The 22563-nt window shown below is 34.9% G+C and overlaps 1 protein-coding gene across 1 annotated transcript in view; it reads right to left on the reverse strand.

Moving 5' to 3' along the window:
- The window catches only part of TBC1D22A (TBC1 domain family, member 22A), a gene marked incomplete at both ends in the record, with an annotated part of 91427 nt that overhangs the window by 24110 nt on the left and 44754 nt on the right, over positions 1-22563 (reverse strand). Inside the window, one exon of the mRNA XM_010081181.1 lies at positions 8343-8452. Within this exon, the coding sequence (XP_010079483.1) occupies positions 8343-8452 (110 nt within the window). The remainder of the gene's footprint in view (positions 1-8342; positions 8453-22563) is intronic.

Below are 22563 nucleotides of genomic sequence, written 5' to 3' on the forward strand. Positions count from 1 at the left end.
TTGGCTCCCATCCAAGGGTAAACCCATCACATAAGGTACTTTGGAAAAGTCACACAGAATGACATAATACTGCATATCTTTGACATCAAAAAAGTCTGCCCTTAATGGTATTCATTCCTAACAGTAATTTATGTGTATTTTATGGAAGAACATTCTCTTGAACTGAAAAGCTTAAAACCTGCTTACAGACTGGACTCTTGTTCTACTTAGAGTCTTGTTTTCCTTCACTCTAAGTTTAAACCACCATAAAACAGTATTTTCTCCAACAGATTATGGGGGGGATAACTTGAAAAGCGATTACCAAAAATGTTGAGGTTGTCCATTTCTCATTAGAAGAAAATCCATTACAGAATCCTGAACAGACTCAAATGCCTGCCCCAATTGCAGAACTTATTTCTCATTAAATTTCTCATGTTCATAACTTTCCAACTGATATCAAAAATTGATAAACTGGATATTTGAATTTAAAATTGTTCATAATTTAGAAACAGCTTTATGGAAGCCACTGGCAATGAAAAAAATAAGAGTAATGCCAAACTATTGTTTATTCATCAGAATAGAATTCTCCATGCAACAATAAACTCACTTTCAGCAAGACAGAGGAATCTGTTTGCAACCATCAGCAGTCATCCCTATAATTACACATATTATCATCCATAAAGTTTTACAACACAACTTGCACTTTAATTCTAAAATAAAAAGCAGTTACTTTTATAAGTGTTTTAAAACACAGTTCTGATCAAGCAATCTTTTGATTTTCCTTGCAATAGTCATAGCTTCAAGCAAAAAAAAAAAAACGTTTTGTCATTCTCAGGATCCAACTTGGACAAGACACTAGCATAAAATGAACAATCTGGATTTCTGGAAATTACTGAACAGTTATTACCATATAAAAGTTCTATCCCACAGAGGGAGTTACAGGGATAGTAGCTGCAGGAACAGATAGATACAGAGCATGAATACACAGCTCAAATGTTTAAGAGAGCTACATACAGAAATAAGTACTGCTAGCATTTTTGACAATTCCTGACAGCACTTCCACTTTTCTAAAACACACATTTCTGACTAGCATCAGGATCTGTTTATACAGAAATCGGAGCACGACTGCAGTACTGTCTTTCAGTATCAGCTATAAAATGTTAGCAGAGACTCTGAAGACTGCTTGGGAAGCAGTCGTATCATATATCACATTTTCCCTGAACTCGCCACATTTCCTCCAGCTGAGGCAGGAGGAAAGACTACTTTCTCCATTCAGCTGAGCTTACCACAAGGGCTGGGCTGATGTATATCCAGAAATCCCTGCTATCACTGCATTTGCACAGGCAGACAGTGTGGTACCTGTCACACAGCAATTTGACCCATGCATGATAGCACATATGCAATAGACACGGGCTTCACATGACAGGAGACAGAAAAGAGACAGATACAGACACTTACAGTACATATTCCTTATATCTATCTTGGCTAATGAACCTGCATTCTCAGACAACAGATCTGCAATTCATCACAACCCTAAACTAAACTAGCTACTGAAATGAATTGCAGACATCATCAAGAAATTTATCTTGCAAGACTTTAATGAAAAGGTACAACAAAAGCTATCTTTGACCTATTTTTTCCTTAAAAATTAATCTTTGGAAGGTCCTGTGAAGAATCTTCAGAGGAGCTAGCGTCAGTTATTTCTGTACATACGTCTCAACATTTGAGCTGCATATTCATGCTATTTATCTTTTCCTGCAGACTTCTGAAAGGCTTTCCAAGCAGCACTCCATCTAGCCACCCAGCCAACCAACCAACCATAATTCACACTTGAGGCACATGTCAGCAACAACTTTCCATGACTCAGGAGCGAGGAAGAACTTCCCAGGATTCCCTCTGCAGATCATAAATCTTATTATTTAATCAGCCACAGAAATAGCTAATATATACCTCAGTATATTCCAGTCCCTGGAAATGAATTATGTCTCTTTTATTCTAAAAATTCCCTGGCCCTGATAAATAATTATATTAATATTCTATTGATATTTTGAATACATGTGGTTAGATCATTATGCAATGTATATCTTTGCCCTTTGGTTATTTTATTACCATTACACTTGAACTTAAAATGAAGAGTTTACTCTATTTTATACATGAACTTTATGTTTTCAGGTGGCACAGAACAGCATGAACTTTTTACTTGAATGTTCATGGGACTCTGTTGTAATAAAAAAAAGCTAACTACAATGGTTATATGGGAATGTCTACCTAATTAAGTGGAAAAAATACTTGTGGGATAAGTTCTAGTTTTCCCATATGCACAGTCATTATTCCTAGAGGTGAAAATGCAGAAATACTCATCTGTCATCTACAGTTTAAAAGTGTTCCAAAGACAACCAGCTTTATCATGGGCACAGTGGATTGACATCTGAAACGTTTTATCTTCTAATTGTTCAACTTGAAATGCAAGAGTAATTTTGGAAATTAACTCGCTATAAACAAGCCCTAGGAATACATGATTCTTACAATAGGAATGCACCAAAATACTGTTATATTGATCACAAATGTGAAATTATCAACTATTGTGTTGAAAATAATCAAGAACGGTGGTCTTATTTAGATGTATTTTGGACACAGTCACACAAACAATCAGAAATAGGTTTTTATAAATCAGCATTTGAGCATCTTGCACGAATTTGTCTGGAGACAAACTGTCTGGAGAGGCGTCCTACGGAAAATGACCCAGAAGCCTCAACAGATGGTGAGCTCAGACTGAGCCGGTGGTACGCCCTGGCAGCAAAGGTGGACAGCAGCCTCCCAGGCCAGTAGATTAAGGGAAGTGATTATCCCCACTCAGCGCTCACTGTGGAATCACCAAGGTTGGCAGGGACCTCTGGAGACCATTTAAGTCCAACCTCTACACAAAGCAGGGTCACCTGGAGCAAGCTGCTCAAGTCCATGTCCAGGTTTTATACTCCAAGAATGAAGACTCTACCTCCTCTCTGACCAAACAGTTCCAGTGTTCAATCACCTTCAAACACTAGAAAAAAAACTTTACAGCAAAAATAATTTCTTGTATTTCAAGATCACATTTAGAATAACACATCCAGTTTTAGGGACTCAAGATTACAAGATTAACTGCCATCTTAGACAAATTTGTATTAAAAAAATCTCCAAGTATTTCTATTTAAATATTTTTTTAAAAATATCAGTCAAATCGTGATCACACATGTAGGCACTTAGGACCCCATAACTAGAGAGCACAAACTGAGAAATAGGACACAAAGGAATCTGAGAACACAAAATAGATTAAATTATCATGCAATATCAAACATTAACTACTGGAAAAGTTTTGCAAAACTCTCTAACTGGAGCCAAAGACACACTTGCATAGAAACTCCCAGATCACCGAAAAACAGCAGGAGTAGATCTGATAAAGCAATATGATTTGATCAAGTTTTTTATTTCTTCTCTAGGATAAGAACTGTATGTCAGGAAGTGACTGTCATGCTGCTCAACGCCAACATTGTCTTTTATTCCATATGACCCTGTGGTTCAAAGATGTACTGTTATACTAAAAATACAGAGTCACATTAGGTCAAGAAGAGAGGCAGGCAAGATGAGTGAGGAAAGGAGAAATAATAGATACTATGTGTAGCAAAACTTGACCAAGAAATAGATATTTCTTAATAACACCTTTGACAACACTGGAATCAAGAAAATGAGGCAGTCGGGATGAGCTGGAAAAATAAATGAGTTTTCTGTTAAGAATAATAAAGGTATACAAATATAATCATTTTTCCATTACACTCTTATGCACCGGAAAGACAAACACACAAGAAATGTATCTAGCTTGTATTAATAAAAAAATTTCACAACAGGACCCTAATTGTTATCAAAGTACACCCTTTTAACTTATCCAATTCTGGTAGGCCAACATCAAATGGAACCCTATATTGATGAATAAGTTAACAGAAATATTCTGCTGAATTCTTAGACTGCAGTTATCACCTATCACCACATAATCACATATTCCTCTTCTCTAAAATCCTTGCACGGTTTATTCAGACATCTCAGACAAAGTATCTGTATTAATACATAATGTCTCTGTATTAATACATAATGTCTCTGTACATATGTCATAAGAAACTTATGTATTAATCATATGATTCTATGATATGATTAATACATAAGTTTCTTATGACATATGTACAGAGACAAAAGGAAACATTATAGCCCTAATCTTGTTTGGGATTCTCCTTTGGTCTTCTGTTTTTATGTTGTCGGATGTGTGGCTTTGTGAGAGAGAATCAGTCTTCCTGATGGCTATAAAGACATTCCATTATCCGTAGCAGATCACACTGAAAATACTAAGGGAGCACTAAGAACTAATTTAATTATTATTTCCAAGGAACAATCAGCAGCAACTTTCCTGAGAAGCAGAGATACTTAAGTGGATCATCTAGACTACTGCATATTGGCAACAAGCTTAGTAAATTCAGAATCTACAGCCACTAAAGTAAATCTATGTCTCGGCCGTCATGATCCTGTCATGTTCCTACTGTGCAGTTCTACTCATTTCTTTGCTATGGCATCTGTTCAAGGTGTTCACCCCTTAAAACCAACCAGTGCTTTTCTGTTTTGTTGTGTTGTCCGGTGGTTCAGCTCTGTGAAACAGCTCCCAACAGATAGCACTCATCAAGTGATAGACAGTAATGAGCATTCAGGTGCAGGAGCACAGGATTATTACAATTTTATGTAAATTATGCAATTTGGGACATGACTTGGCAGGTCCTACCTCACCCATCACCATCTAGATTTTGCCCCCCACCAGTGGATTTGGTGATTGTGCATTCAGAATGCAAGCCAGTTAGAATCATAAAATCATGGAATGGTTTGAGTTGGACAGGACCTCTAAAGTTCATCTAGTCCAACACCCTGCCAGGCACAGGGATATCTTTCACTAGATCAGGTTGCTTAAAGCCACATCAAATCTGACCTTAAACACCTCCAGGGAAGGGGCATCCACAACTTCTCTGGGCTCCATCATCATTAAAAAAAAAAAAGATTCCTCATGCCCAATCTAAATCTACTCTCTTTTAGCTTAAAACCATTAGCCCTTGTCCCATCACTACAGGCTCTGGTAAAAAGTCTCTCCTTTCTTATAGCACTTAAAGGTCACAACAAGGTCTCCCCAGAGCCTTCTTTTCTCCAGGCTGAACAAGCCCAACTCTATCAGCCTGTCCTCATATGGGAGGTGCTCCAGCCCTCTGATCATTTTCGTGGCCCTCCTCTGGACCCACTCTAACAGGTCCATGTCTTTCTTGTACTGGAGACCCCAGAGCTGGATGCACTCCAGGTGATGTCTCACCAAGGTGGAGTATGGGGGCAGAATCACCTCCCTCACCCTGCTGGTCACACTTCTTTTGATGCAGCCCAGGATCCAGTTGGCTTTCTGGGCTACAAGTGCTCATTGCTGGGTCATATCCAGTTTTTTCATCCACCAGTATCCCCAAGTCCTTCTCCACAGGGCTGCTCCCTACCCATTCACCCTGCAACCTGTGCTGATACTGGGGATTGTCCCAAACAATGTGCAGGACCTTGCACTTGGCCTTACTGAATTTCTTGATGTTCACATGGGCCCAATCCTCAAGGCTGTCAAGGTCTCTCTGGATGGCATTCCTTCAGTAAAACAATCTGTATTCTCTGGGGTTTTAAATCCCCTTCCTTTCAATTAGTTAATTTCTTCTTGTGTTAGTTCTCCCATCTACATGACCATTATATCTGACAGGTAAAATGGTATCAACATAGAAAGGAACAAAAACAGGAGAATGGGAGGGGGAAAAAAAAAAAACCCCAAAACGTTTCATTTGAACAGCACTCTGCAGTTGCACTGAATTAATTCTAACATCATTAGTCACACCACTAGCATAATCTTTCAAGCCTGCTTTTGATAGATGAGTGCATCCTTACACTTTGGAATACATCCAATTGATAGCCACTCCATTTATATAACAGCCTAAATTTTCATTGATGCAGTTTAATTCCATTACAATTAGTTTCAATATTTTCTTTATTATTACTTGATGGTTTTGTATGAAAACAGAATTTTAAGGAGAAGTGATGTAATCCTTGAACTTCCTTTTCGAGAAAAAAAAAAAAAAATAAAAAAAAACAGAGCAGCAGGCCTGTGACAGAAGATGTTCCAGAAACAAGTAAAACAGTTGTAGGGTTTGCATTTCTCTACCTGGCTTTCTTCCTTTGAAGCAGATTTCAAGTTTTCTCTTTTTTTTTTTTCATGTTTCCATATATTTTTGAAACGTGGTCAAATATTTTAAAATATAGTAGATCTGAGAGATCGAAATAAGCAAACCAGCATTTTTTTACAGAAATCAACACGAGAAGATGACTGTGGTTTTCAACAATGTTACACAAAACATTGAACTACTACTCATTTGATTTTTAACCAGAAGAAATACACTTAAAATACCTTCAAAAGAGCTAAAGGCTTCTGTTTGTTGACTAAATCTTATAACAAATTTGCCAAAAAGGAACTGTGATACAAGCTTAAATTCACAATATGCCTTAGCCAATGCAAGATTAATACCAAAACATAAGTCATAGGCAAGACTATATTTAAAGGACTTTTAAAAAATACTAAACACCATAAGGAAAGAAATATCTGTTTAAAAAATGCAATCAAAATAAGGAATCTGGAAAGCATAAATTTAGTTTCACTGAGAAGCACAGCTTCAATTCATAGGAATTTTTCTAGTTATTCACATTTTATGATGATTTATTAATGACTAGATGATAACCATTTCCACACACACAAATTCAGCCTCCAGAGTCTTTGTTACATTGAAACCACTTGGAGAAACAGAACCTCAAATTTTCAAGGATTTGTCCAAAGCATTTCAAAACAAGTCGTTACATGGGACCTATCAGAAGGACTGAATCTAGTAAGTAAAGTAGAAGCACTTGTCCATCACCTCATCTTTTAAGATAATATTAGGAATCAACCAAAGTTTTGCTATCCCTGTAACAACTTATATTGTCACCAAAATAGTACTGAAACAATTTCACAGAAAAGATCCTCCACACTATACAAGTAGACCATCTGAAAGCAGGAAACGATCAGAAATAGAAGGTATAAATATATAAAAAAGAAAAGAAGCAGCAATCTGCTAAATATTTGTAATCATAAATTATTTTCTAATCAGCTCACTGAAAGCAGCAAATGAACCCTGACTGCAAACATCTGCACACCAAACATTAATAAAGACAATTATTTGTTGCCAGTGCAAAATAGAAATTGTCACCTTTCAGGAACTTTCACATTTCTAGCAAAGGTCAATTTTGGTTCCATCATAACCCAGGAATTCACAGTGACTATTCTTTTAGTGCATATATTCAGAGGTTACAAAATCAGATTATTTTTACTTGCTAGCAAAATTCAAAATGTTTATCTCAAATGACATAGATCTGAGAAAACAGATATTAGACAAATATCGCAACACAAAGCCTATAAAATCTAACTCAAGTAACTTCTTCGTAAACTGAAAATTCCAAAGTTTCTATTTTACAGTGTGTCAGCTTTGCAGCATAAAGTGTTTTAATATGCTAAATATCAAATATAGATGTTTGGACTCCCATTTAATCTATGACAGATCATACAGATCCCTCTCTCACCTAAATGCAAGATGTTCAGCTATATATTTACTATTTATTGTAGATCTTTCTAATTTTCATAAACTTACAGGCAAACAAATGCAAACATTTACACAAAAATCCACCATTCTTAGTCTGTAACTTGCTGCATTTAATAGAAAACCGTGCCCACATTTATAGCTTCTCCACATAGAAAAAATTCAAACACTCCCTGAAGCAGCATAAGTATCAAGTTTTAAGTTGATGTTTTGAAAACGTGAAGATACTTTCAGGAACTACTAAGACAGCAATTGTTTATAGGTTGCTATATTAATGACTTAAAAAATAATAAATAAGCAAATTTTTCACCACCTCATTGAGATAATTTTACTTGAAGACTTGACCAAACGTTCTTTATGTTTGGTGACTGAGGTGCACAACATGCCTCTAGAATTGCAGATTTCAACTCCGCTCTAGACCATCATACTACAATGAAGCATGTAGACATTTTGATGAAACAAAGTTGCACAATTTTTTTTTTCATTTTTCTTTCTTAATAGTACGCCAAACTTGCAGCATGTTTCTCCAATGGGAAAATCTACTTCTCCCCTGTTTTTCATAGATGTATTCTTTCTCAACAACCTTAAAGCAGCTGAAAGCCATTACATTAATCAGTTATCTCCACTACTTACAGACAGGAAAAATCAATTTACCTGAATGCCATCAAGCAACTTGCTCATGCACCAGTAACTGTCAGCTTCTATGTTCTGCAGCACTTCTTCAGGCAGACTGGAAACATCAAAATTTTCCACTTCTTCTTCTTCTGTTTCAGCAAAAAAGAGAGAAAGACAAGTCAACGAAGTGCACAGAATAAATAAAGCAAGAATGAGGAAAATAATTGAAAACAAAGACCACCACCACTTATCTTCTAGTCAGAAACTTCAATGCACATTTACTCTAACAGGGTCTAAATGAATCATTTATTGCTCAACTGTGTCATCTAATGGCTTTAAATGTTAATGAATACTTAATTTCTTGCAGACTGTGAAAATCTCAAATCACGCCTGGATAACCAGAATTAATACATAATAAATTACTTCATTCTAAACATTTCACACCTGAAAGAGGATCATCAGAAGCACTTTGAGAGCCCTTAAGCTATGTATGAACAATCTCTGCAGAACATGTTTATGTTTGCATCATACATAGCAAAATATGTTGCCAGTCTTGACAAAAGAAAAACTGGTGAATAAAAAATTTTTAGAAAACCAGTGAAATTTCTTTCAAAAGCTGTAGTCAGCTTTATAAACAGGATTTGTTTTTCAGGCAAGCATTTGGAGTCAGAAGGAAATCAGACAAAAGGAAATAGGCAATTGCCACCCTGTACCCCACAAAACTCCCATGATTCTCAATCAATTGAGAATGTGGAAAAGCACAGAACCCCAATGACGTCCAATTCATGGAAACCAAGTCCTTCTGCTGTCACAAGACAAGTGTGTTACAAGAAATCCACATTTCGCTGCGAACTGAAATTTTACCACCTAAACCACATTGTTTTCTTTTTAAACCACAGCATCTGAATTAATCCATTTCAAAAAGAACACAGAATGTGCTGCCTTGCCAGCCAACTCCTAACACTCCCATACAGCACCAGAGGAGAGTTAACACGAGCTGGGAATGCTCCGAGTAAATGCTGTAGCTTCCCTCTAGCAGCAGCTCACAGTATCTTACTGCATCAGGATGAGAATCGAAGCAGCATCTTTCCCATCCCCAGTTTCTTCTCAAGAAGAGGGAGGTGCAGAAGAGAAGTGTTTGATTCTACTTAAATACATTATGACATACCAAAGAAGGAATTTCCTCCATCACACTACTGCAAGGTAGCATAGAGAACAGAAAACCAAGAATATGTAATATCTTAAAACTCCTCTGTCTAATAGCTTTGCAGTATCTCTTTAAAGAAGCCTAAGTACATCTTCTTTAGGTTGTCACATTTGATTATACTACCTTAAAGCACTTATTTGTCAATTGCTAATAACCATGAGCACTATACTCGTTATAAAATAATTAACATACCAGTGATTTTACCACTACTAGTAGACACTGGTACCAAGCAGTTACCAAAGCATTCTTGTTTGCACTGGTGTCTGTATGTGGGTATGCATCTTCTAAGGGTTCATTGGTTTTGGACTGTGAAATAGTTGTAGGAAAGGGGATTAGGTCACACACACAAAAAAAGAAAAAAAAAAAAACAACGAAAAACCCAACAAAAAATAACCAAAAAAACCCATTAAAATACTGGGAAACCTGGTAAGTAAAACATGGGATTGCAGCAGAGGCTCTATAAAATAAAAGGACACAATGATCTCAGAGGTGGCGGGACTGTAAACAATGCACCAGTAGTCACTTACTGGTTATTAAAGGACCACCACCTATGCACTGGAGTAGTTTTAAAAACTCAGTTTCTAAAAGATCAACAAACAATTATCCAACATATTTTAAATACCCTACATAATAAGCTCAGCTATAACACTGCCTTGCAAAACAATGAAGAAAGAGAGTAGCAGACTGCAACAGCAAATTTTTTTAATAGCAGATCCTTCTGTGAGGAAGAAAATCCTCACCTAATGTCATCAAAAAGGAGGACAGACCCTCTAGAAATCAGTATCAGACTTCTCTCCCAGCAATGGACAGCAAATTCTCACAATGCTCTGCGGAAAACAGGGGTAACACAGGCAATAATTGGGAGAGAACACTCCCCTCCAACACCTTTGAGTTTCCATCACTTTCTCTGTTAGATTCCCCTCATTTAAGACAGCTTCTAGAACAAACTTGGGTTCATTTCACTTATTAAATCTAAGCCCTTCAGAAAAAGCATGTTAAGAAAAAAGCCTAGCATATTAAATAAGTTTTTTCACAGCGAAGATGCTTGAATACAATGGAGACAAGAAAGGATTGAAGGCAAAGAGAATAATATCAAGAAAAAACACAAAACTTCTAGCAATGAAGAAACACAACTCAAATTAGACAAGTATCTAAGGTGATGTACATTTCACAAAATTAATCCAAATTGAAATGCCAGTTCCACAACTCAAAAAAAAGACAACAGAAAGGTCCCTCCAATTCGAGAAAAAATAGCAAATTATTGTCAACACGTCCTTTACTAAGTCCACTGCCAGAAAAATTACTAAGAGTACTCACAAGACTTACACAGATAAAGACTGAAAATTACCAGACTTAACACGGACAAAAAAAGTCACTTTAAGATGACAAGTTTCATATGAACCTGTGAAAAAATCAGTATTAAGTACCTACCTCCAACCTGATGCGCCTTGAGATTTTAAAACAAACAAGAAAACCCCACAAGTTTCAGAAGATAAGCCCTTAACAGGCCAGAAATGAAAATTAAGAATGCATATTCCCATTAATTTAAAAGAGAAAGACTCTTCCAGACAGAAAAGAAGATGAATGCTGTATCCTCTATGGCAGGAACAACTTTTTTGGTATATCCTTACACTTGTTAACTTACATCTCACAGTTATACAGTCTATTTTACTACATATCCACAAACCAGTGCCTCAGTAGAAAAAAGAAAAAGTTAATATTTTCATTTTAATATTTTACGCAGTGAAAAAAGGAGTAACCCATTCTCCCTCTTCCTCACAATGTCTACAGAAAAAAATCAAAATCAACCAGAGTTCCTCATATTTCTATAAAACACAAACACACATTGAACTTTATTCGCCTTGAAAGAAGCAGTATGCAGGCCCTCCTTCACTAAACATTTGCTGGAAGAATGAGATTACAACTACTTAGCTAATGTGTTCCATTGCTAATTTCCTGCCTTTGAGCACATTTTCTTTCCATGATACTGCTATCACATTTCTGAACAAAAAGGAAGTTTTAATACGTAGCACAACACAATAATTCTTCCACAGGTGGGCATGAAAAGATAACAAATGAAAAAGACTTTTTATCCTCTCTTTCTCATCTTTCTTATCTTACTTCTTTTTTGTCTTTCTCTTTCAAAATCTGCCATTTCACACTATATTCTCATACCAGCATTTAAACCAACAAAAAAGCTGAAGATACACCTCACCATCAAAGGTGGGTGTCTTCACCTCCCTTCACAGCCAACACAGAAAAACAAGTAGTGACTGACTATTAGCTGTCTTGTTCTAAAGCAAGAACCTAAAATAAATCAGACGAATCACATTAAAAAAAAATCCTGTTTTTCAATATTAGCTACAATTTGAACTTAATGGGACTGCCTCAGAATGCACACATCTAAACTGTGAAACTCTAAACTCAGCTGAAATAAAACCTTAAATGCCCATCAGAAGACTTCCCATCCTGTGACTGAACTACCTGCAAGACACAACAATGACAGCCTGTGAGAAAACAGCAGCAGTTTGAGAAAGAAGGCTGAAGCAACTTGGACAGCAAAGACACCCCAGCATTAATATTTTGGAGAAACTAGATTCTAATTTGGATACTCCTTCCTTACTAGAACAATTAGAAAGGCAAATTCTTATTTTTTTTTTCCCATAAAGTAGAATATAACATTTAAGAAACATCTTTGAATGGCTACAGCTACTTTTCATCAACAAGCACAAAGAGGATGTCAGGACAGGCCCTTCTGAAAAGAACAAAGGTCTGACATAAATTCATTATTTTATGTAGAATTGTCATTATTCCTCAGGAAAAAATATGGATTAGAGATGAAAAGGCAACTATTAACAATTTCCTTCTGCTCTAATTTGGGTGACCGTATACATCAACACATGCAGATAGCATTTTGGAACCATTCAATTCTTTCACTAAAAGAATCCATAGTCTCCAAATATAATGTCACAGAGTCACAAGCTCAACCACTACAGAAATAAAAATGACACTTTTAGGAAATACTAATCCAGCTTCCTTGTTCTCTCTCTCCCTTTGGAAGAGACATCCAAGAACATTATGCTTTTCTCTGGCATATACTGACTGATCTCTAGCATTTTCATAAGCCCCTTAAATGTAAAATAAATATTCTGGATTTTTATATGCCTTTTAAATGTATAAGCTACTTCCAGTCCAATTTTCATTCCCATTGTGCTTCTCATGCATCACTTAAGTCATCTCTTCTAATGTCAGATAAAGTTTTGAAATACCAAAAAAAAAAAAAATCTAATTAAATGCATAAGACAACTCAATTTTACTTCAAGTATACACCAGCAGTATTTACCTTATGTAAAACAACTGTCTCAAACTTTAGCTTAAAACTCTGCAACCAAATATTTCAAAGAGTAACATCTCATTACTAAGAGATATTAAAATACATTTTTCATTAGATCAGCTAAGAAGTATATTTTTGGATGTGTTACATTAACCAGTACTTTTTGATCTAAATGTGGCCTACACTGAACAAGGAGCTACACCAGCCAGCCATCCAGAACCCAATAAATAAGGCACAGCATCACAAAAGTCACCGAAAAAGCAAGTGCTCAGAGATGTGCAATGGCTTCTGCTGCATCAATTCACCTTCCCTTGCTGCACCTTATTAAAGAAGTACAACACTGACTCAACATCTGAATGACCCTTTTCCACACTGCAGCTGAAAAAAAAAGAAAGTCATCCATTTTCATGACAAGCTCCAATTAAGGAAAATTTGCTTGGCAGAATAATATGGAAAATACCAGTTTACATATTTAACATTTATTCATTTATTTGTGTAGGCACATAGTGCAAAGCACTGCTTTTTGCACAGTGTTTTAAGGGGAAAACCAATCAAGCTGCATGTTACTCTTTTTTTTTTCCTTCTTTTTTTGTTTATTTGGATGAAGAAATAAACACACTAGAGATACTCAGAATTTAAGATTTCAGGATTTCAGAGACTTCAGGACAAACAACAGAAGAAACAAAAATAACCATCTCAAAAGTACACGAGGTATGTAAATTTAAGACTTGTGCCTGAAAACAGAATTGCAAATTCTGGTTTTAGACAACTTAATTTTCAGTGTGTGAAACCCAAATGGACAGTAATATAAAGATTAAATAACAAGAATTTGGGGAAAAACACCAGGCCAATGTGTACATGCATCAATATCTGGGGGAAAAAAGATCACTGTATAGAATTTCCCAACTTAAAAGTCTCACAGCAATGTTGCTCATTTTCTTCAGTTTCCTGTGGAGATCTTTATCATGTTATCTATGGAATTGTAGAAGACAGTAAAATAGTTGCCTGGAGGAAAACTGCTGTAGCATGGAGTCAGTGGCATGCTGATCTGAATACATGCATTGCTGTAAGCATGGCATTAGCAGTTCTTTACTCATTCCCAGTGTACGCTTCTGAAACTTCCCACAGTGAGAAAAGAATGAGTTACTTTTTCTAAACAGCTTTAACTGGATCCAGTCCCAAAGGCAGAGACATAAGGATAAAATTAAAAATAAAAAAAATTATTACAACTCCTTAGAGATTTCTTCCAATGACAGTAGAAAATAAACGTGCTAAACAGATAATAAATGGCCTCCACTAAAAATAGGTTTTAATAGAAGATTAAGCTTAGCTGATGATTTTGGTAGAAATTGCTCAAAGCGTTAAAATTAAGTTCAAATCTGATCTCTGTCTTTTACATGTATTTGTCTTGTTCTAAAAAAAATGTTTGAGTTTCAACTTTTCAGTACAGATCACGGTAAAAACATCAGCCATTACAGACAGATGGAATCATACAACACAAATTTTTGCATTAAAGAACCGGAAAATTTTAAATTCAGAGAGAATTTATGAAGAAATCATGTCCTGAAATAAAATACTAAAAGTGTATGACATTATTAAAACGGGTTAATGATATTGCTAGAGTAACTAGCAGCCTTTTCAATGCATCCAAAATGCCATTTGTGTCCAAGTGCATTCAGATGCAACCAACAAAAAAGCAACCTGCATTCAGAATTTCTCTAAACCTGTTACTTTAACCAACACCTATACTCAGTCTTTATAAAAAGTGGGAAAGAAATGAATGTAACTTGATAGTTTTATTACTTCATTACACTAAGCAAGCTCACACTAAAAAATCTCTATTAAATAAAGTATACATTCTTTCAAAGGAAACTAAATTTTAATGAAACAGACATTTAATTTTCTTATTAACGTTTCAATTTTAGCTTTTTATCTTGAAATCATGTCTCATTGCTCAGAATCAGGCAAAACTCAGATGAATTCACTGGAGTGGGAGATAGGGGACAAAATGGATGATAGTATAAGAATGATCCAGTGCTGAAGCCCAAACCAGATTGCAAGATCATCAATAAATTTTGATTGTTGTTTAGATACACCCAATATAAAAAATAAAACACAAAAACATTACAAAGGTTAATTCTCTGACCATCTTAACATTGTTATGCTTTTCACACTAATTTGTGTAAATGCATTTCTCATCTAATGTATAAAAGTTACTACCATCTACATATATATAATTATATGGCTCTTGCAGAGGTGCAAGGAAATCAACCTGATGGTACATATACAAGTACTTGCGTTTATAAAGTTTACTTTGTTGTAATCTATTTCAGATGTTTTTATCTTCAGACAGACATAACCTAAAAGTTACCAGCTAAGAGTACAAACTACAAAATTATATACATATAATTGCATGCAGAGGTACACAGCAGTATTTCCCCATCTAGATGATCTTACATATTCCACTTAAGTTTTCAAAAAGCCTTATGAAACAGCTATTCTGTCACTGCTGCACTAAGGCAATGCTTTTATAAAATCAGGACACAATAGAATATTTAAATGGAAATTCTTTCAGTAACAATTACCTAATTAAATATGTACATAACCACATCAATATCTCTCACTGAAAAAATCCTAATTACATATTTATCTGACAGAAATTGCTTTTGAGCTGTCAAGGATTAATCATCAAAGTGAAAATTTCCCTTTCTTTGTGATACTGCAGTCACAAAGGTAAAATTACAAAAATAAAAAGAACTCAATTATCTCATCAGCCCAGGCTTAGGCAAACATGACCTTATTGCATTTCAAATATTCCCCTATTACCAGTCTTGTTCTCACTGCCACAATGTATTGCTGACTTGCCTGTTTCAACACTGTTAATAATCTTACACTTGTTTTCAGTTGATCCACCACCATTTCCTTAAGATGCAATAGGAGGGAAGATAAATACCTTTATACCTCAGTATAAGAATGATGTTTTAAATATTAATCATTTTACTTTAACAACATTAATTCTCTAAATAAATTTAGTGTAGATGAGTAATGTTAAAATCCCCTTTGACCTGGCAAACAAGGTAAATCACCGTGTCTAGAAACACTGCAAGCTTGATTACTTCGACCTAATTTTTATGCTCATCAAAATTAACGTATGACCCTGCAAGTACTCTCAATTTGTTCTATCACAAAAGAGTAAATACTTCATATGCTTATTCTCTAATTCCAGATTCTGCATAACAGTAATCAGTAAATCATTGAGAGACATTCTTCAGTGTGTCCACATGCTTGCCAGTAATATTTTTCTACTCAGGCTCTTTCTAGACTAGATTTCAATGGCAATTTTTTGTTCCCACACTAAGTAGTCCAGAACTTGCCCTTAACTCCTAGTTATAACCCACTGCACATATCTACACAGAAATAGGCCTGTTTTCAAGGATGACAAATTTATTTGAAAAATAGGGAAATTCTCAGCTCATGTGGCAAATTAAACAGAAGACATTGGTTCCTCATAGGCTGCAGACCACAATTACCCACTCAACAATTCAGACATGAGAAAGATGAAAAATATCTTTATTACTTCAACAACTCTACCATCAAAATAGGGTACGAAAGAAAACTAAGTAAACTAAGTGACACCAACAGGCCTTTGACCAGCAGAACTTGCATAACACCAAATACAAGACTGACAACCTCTTACACAGGTGAGAAATCTGGCCATTAAAGCCAGTTTACATTTAGAATAAAAGGCACAAGCCACATCCTTAAGTATAACGTTATTGTGAAACGGGAGTCTTCAAAGCTTATAAGATGACAGCTCTTCTTAAAAAAGCACTTTAGCAACAATGAAGAACGTTCAGCACAAATTCTTCTCAGAATAATCACTTCAATAGGTTTGCTGCTGACAACCAAAACTGATTGCCAGGGTGAAGTGGTGCATGTGACACCAAATCACGGGACTAGCAATTAGCATCCAATATGCATGATGAGCACAGGATGTTGATGAGCATTTTCTCAGAATGCCTGATAAGGGAGTGCCCTGAGAAATCCAAAAGGTGCTTGGAGAATAGGAAATTAAAGATTAAAGGTTGAACATGTCTCCCAAAACACATTTTTTAATTATCTAGTTTGTGCTTATCATTTAATTTTTTTAAAGTATCAAGCCTATGTATGCACATACACACAAACACGCAGCCCACAAAACAGCAAGAATGAGAGAAGAGTAAAAAACAGCATGGTCAAACAATTCTAAAGTAAGTCTCAGGAACAAAGGCCTTGCCTGTGTTAAGTTACAGGATTGACTACAGTGCTATCTGAGAGATAGTCACTCTAACATCGTATTTTTTAAAATGGAAGAGCCTTCAAAAATAATCTATAAATGAATGCAGGTTTTAAAAAGTACTATTTATTGGACAGGGAAAAAAATCAACTGCATGCAAGGGTGAACTTTAGAAGTACTGAAAATTAATACTTCTTAACCTGAAACTATAAAAAACCCAACTGTCTTGCACGTAATTACTTAATATTAAAAGGTAGGCAAACAGAACTCTTTCGAACAATCCCATAAGCGGTAATATGCTCAATACTTTACCTAGAAAACTTAACTAGGCTAAAGGATCAACTTTAACTTGGATAAATATAAAAGTAATTAAAATTATCCAATAAACAATATGTAAATTTAAAAACTTAAAAAATTCAGAAGTTTATTTTTTTCAGTGATGAAAGACTGAAAAATTTGCCACTGTCAAGTAAGCTCAGCAACATTTTACATATGACAATAACTCTATATAAGCATAAATGCACTCATGATGAAATTCTTATGTTAACCTACTACTGTCATTGAACTGAACAACCATATAAATTCTCAAAGAAAAATGGATAGCAGAGGAAATAACTGTTTTTCAGTGACATCGTACACACAAGCCTATGATCAAGGCAGTTTGTTGCAAATCCAAACTATGCAATATTGGTCAAATCTCTTAACCAAAATGACATGTGCCTTTATTTTATAATCTCCCACATCATTCACAGCTAATAAGAAAGGAATGCACCTTACAAACTTCTTATCATATTTACAACAGAAGTACCATTCATTATTTGTACTCTTTAGCACAAATTGTATATACTGAATTAAAAGAATATTTGAGGAGAAAGAACTCCACGCAGGCAACACAACTTATGTTGCTTAATTGTTCAGTACATTCTTTAACTATCTGCCGTGATTTACAGCTTCCCAATGAAAGTGCTACATATGCATCAGTGGCAAAAAACACAAGGCTTGCTTTATTCATGAGATTCAATCACATAGGTATAGGTATTTATCATTAAGATAAAGAAATAATCATACCACATGGCACAACCTCCAGGAAAAAAAACCTGCTCTATCAAAAATAAGAGTATGGTTTCTTCATTTTTCTTCCGCTATGTTAAAAAGTTCAGCATACAAACTTCTGACAACTGCGTTTGAATTGGATTAAAATCTATAACTAACCATACATCCCATTGAGAGAAAGACAAAAACCTTGTTTACAACTGTTTAAAGCACTGTCCCACCTAATCTGAAAAACTTCTCTTAGGTCTTGAGATCCTACTGATCTATACAGTAATATTTGAATGTTACGTTCTTGACATTTGTACAGCATGTTATTGTTGCTTAAGTAATTCTTTCTGTTTTAGCTTTTCTTCCTGTGAGTTACTTCATAATAAACACACAAAGTTGTGATATTTGGATGCCAAAAGCCATAAAAGTAATTTCCCAGTCTGCTGGAAAGCATGCTTGAGAAGATTTAGATCTGAAAGTGTAACTACCTCTGCGCTGCTTCACTACAGAAAGATGATCATTAATTATAACTATATGGAAACCATGGGGAAAAATAAAATGAATGTACAAGCCAAACTAAAATATGCAGCTCCCTTTGGAATACATGTCTCGCCCATAGTTACATTGATTGTAATTAACTTTCTTCTTCTTCACAATTCTTTCATTTTTACACCTGCAGAAATCTTGTGGTTTCTCTTTAATTTCATTTTACTGCTTCTACCATTATTCAAGATCTTGTTTTCAATTTATTCCCATGACCTAACATTTCCAGTTTGTAGTTTCAATAAAATACCTTTCACTAACCTCTCCTGACTTCTTCACAGTGCAAGTCTATTAGTTCTTAATTGCCTTCAAAAATGAGACAGTATAAACAACAAAAGGTATTCCAAACTTAAAAGAAATGTACTATTTTTAAGATAACATTTGTATTATCGAATTCGTTTCATTTTTAGAATTCTGGGAGTGTGCATTAAGTATCATGAAGTAATGACTTCTTTAAACAGATACATTTAAAAATCTAGAAATACACATACAGATGAAAAACAAACTTTGAAAAGAGATAATTAACATATCTATACACTTAAACACATCATCCTATGCACTAAAAAAAAATCCTTTCATTAGCAGAATTTTTTTATATACCTGGGGAATAAAAATCCTTTTTTCTCAAGTACTCTTCAGCATACCTCAGATAAAAAAAAAAACACAGAAGAGCTACAAGTAAATAGCTGAACAACGCAAAAAGACTGATTTGATAGATCACCAGAAAAGACTAGTTCTGTCTTATTTATTCTGATTATTAATGACAAAAATTTTGAGTTTGCTCTTTCTTATGCAAATGTAAAATAATATTTAGTATAGAGTACAGTTAGATACAGAAACGTAGGCCAAAAGAAAAACCATATTAAGCCTCTTAACTACCCGAGGCCCTTGAAGAACACAAGCAAGATCGCGGATCTTCATCTGAATAATAGTACAGAATCATAGAATGGTTTGGGTTGGAAGGCACCTTAAGGATCATTGAGTTCCAAACTCCCTGCAATAAGGAGGGATATCTTGAACTAGACCAGGTTGCTCAGAGCCCTGTCCAACCTCGCCTTGAACACCTCCAGGGATGGGGCATCCACAGCTTCTCTGGGTAACCTGTTCCAGGGTCTAACCACCCACACAGTAAACATTACTTTACTTTTCCTTTTACAGCAAAAGTGAAGTAAAAATCACATAGCCAATCGAGCAATTGTCAGGACCACACAGACTTTCTTGGAGAGAATAGAAACGCCTGGTAGCAGTAAAATGATGTGGAATAAACTTTCAGGAAGAACAGAGACAGCAGAGACAAACTGTAGCCTAAGAAGCACTTCTGCTCACCAGTCACCAGAAATAGAAGACAAAGTAGTATAATAATGCTACCTCAGCATTTTTAACTACTGCATTTAATCACAATATAAAATTAATGAAACTTAAAGGTCTTGAAGACTTCTTCTAGTAAAACACAGAAGGTAGCATGCTGAGGAGCTCGAACTGTATGTATCTCTCAATGAGCTGAAACCCTATAGCCAGGAAAAAAAAAAAGTCAGAAAAAAAAAAAAAAGCAGGGCAGGATTTGTAGGATGAACATATACCTTGTCACACAAACTGATTTAGTAGGGAGAGGAACACCAGACAAGTTTACAGACACAAAAGCTGCTTTCATGGTCTGTAAGGAGATATTACCCATTATAGATATTACCCATTTCATTTTGTTAGAAACCTTTGATTAATCCCATTTGACCTTAGAAGTTTCCTGTTAATTTTGAAATTTGTTCTATACATCTCTTATAGCAAAAACTCAAAAGAATTCCTGATTCTGTCCATAAGGCAGGGTCTGGAAAGTTTCTTCACAGGAAACATCTAAGCAACTATTCAGAACAACAAAAGTTAGGAATAGCTTTGAAAACAGGTGAAAGCATCTTTTGTTTTACACTTCTTTATTTGTAAAAATTGGACCAAATTGCAACAGATAAACAAATCAGGGAGATTACACTGAAGAATTGTTTTTAGACAAATATATCATTTCAGGTTTTGTTAGGACATTATGAAATTAGTATAAGCACAAAGGAATAGAGAAAATACTTTCCAAAGTAAAAACAAAAACAGCTTACATAACTATTACTTCTCTTATTTATCAGAGGCTCATGAGAATCATTCTAAACCAACCTGTCATCTTGAATTAATTTTGATAATATGCCCACAAAAGTATGTTGAATATAAATATATAAAACTCAAAGACAGCATTATCTGAACATTGTTTGAATAATCAAAAAATACCATTAATATCTAGACTCTAAATAGTAATGTTACAAAGCAAAGCAATAATCCTGTTAAGATTTAGTAAAATCTATGTTACACTTTGAAAACAGAAAGCAAACTGTTTCAAATTAGATGCAGTGACAAGAGAAGCTTCATAAAACTCTAGCAGATGTATACAACTCTGACAGCTTTCCTTTCTCATCATTCAAACCTGAATTTAGATTGATAACTAGAGTATGAAAGAAGAAATGCAACCCAGAAGTTAATTTAATAATAAAATTGAAGTAGTATTACTTTATTTTTTAGTAGGTCAGAGGTTTTGGTTTTTTTCCTTCTGTATGTTTTATGACTTAAAACACTCTCAATGTTTTGGTTTCATCAGCTGAATTCTGACACCCCTAGTAACTCTACTAAGGTACAAAATTGCATATATTTGAAGTTTTACATCAACATGCAGATAAGACTCCCTGTTAATTTTTTTTTTTTTTTTGCAAAGGAGTCTTTCTTACATACTTTACGTACTGTGTTTTTTTCCACTCAGTATTAACATTCAAGAATCTGTATTTTAGTTATGTGGATTGTCCTTTCTTTGAAGACAATTTAAAAGCTTAAAAAAGTCTGAAAGAGTGATATGCCTTAAAATTTAAGGGTTTGGGTTTTTTCTTTTTTTTAAACAGAAGGTCATAAGACACTACAAGCAATAAATACCACTAAGTCGAAGTATTAATCTTCTCTCAGATAGAGAATTAAAAATAACAGACAATTAAGCAGCTGGATATATTTACTAGGATAATCTTAATGTCTCTTCTTCACTTCTGACAGCAAGTGTTAACCTCAGCAAGAGAAATTAACTTTAACTAGGCTTATTCCACTTCAGGTAGATAGGAATCTTTTTTAAAAGCATCCATAAAAGTTTTCATTACAATACATACATTTTTCCCTGACAGATAGCGAATCTGAAGGTACATCCTACTTCCTTTATGAGTTAAATACCCAGCACTATTACTACTGTATATCTGTAATAAAACTAAAGAAGATATTTTATCACATCCCACACTTTTAAACTTGCAATATGTGCCAGCTCATGGGAGTAAGAATTTCAATTTTGCAATTTGTGTTGTTAAGCGAATGGATTTTCAAGAACTTAATTTTGTTTCAACAGAGATCATGAAGATGACTAGAGTTATCTTCTCCATCCCATCAGTATGATACAAATTCAAACACTTTGGCTAAAAAGATTTATGGAACTACTTAAAAATTACGACTATCGAAAACATGACAGCAGTAACATTACAAACAATTCTACATATGCTAAATAAAATTCTGGGGAATTTTCAGGGGGACTTAAAAAGAAGTTTTAATATCTTTTTTTTTTTTAACTTAGCTTTCAAGTTGAAACTGGTAACTAGAAAACATATTCACAGTGCTTGGTTATCAATTATTGATACAAGCTTGTTCAGTCAGTCTGAAATCTTTCTCCAAGAAGTCTATTGGATGCAACCATGCATCCAATGTTTCAGACGAAATGTTATAATTAGATTGGAAATCTGACAGTATACTGAAGAGAGTGAAATCAAAATTGAAACACAGAGTTCGAGAAGGTTTGATTTTG

The sequence above is a fragment of the Pterocles gutturalis genome, unplaced genomic scaffold, assembly GCF_000699245.1.
Source record: "Pterocles gutturalis isolate BGI_N339 unplaced genomic scaffold, ASM69924v1 scaffold9804, whole genome shotgun sequence".
NCBI classification, from domain to species: domain Eukaryota; kingdom Metazoa; phylum Chordata; class Aves; order Pterocliformes; family Pteroclidae; genus Pterocles; species Pterocles gutturalis.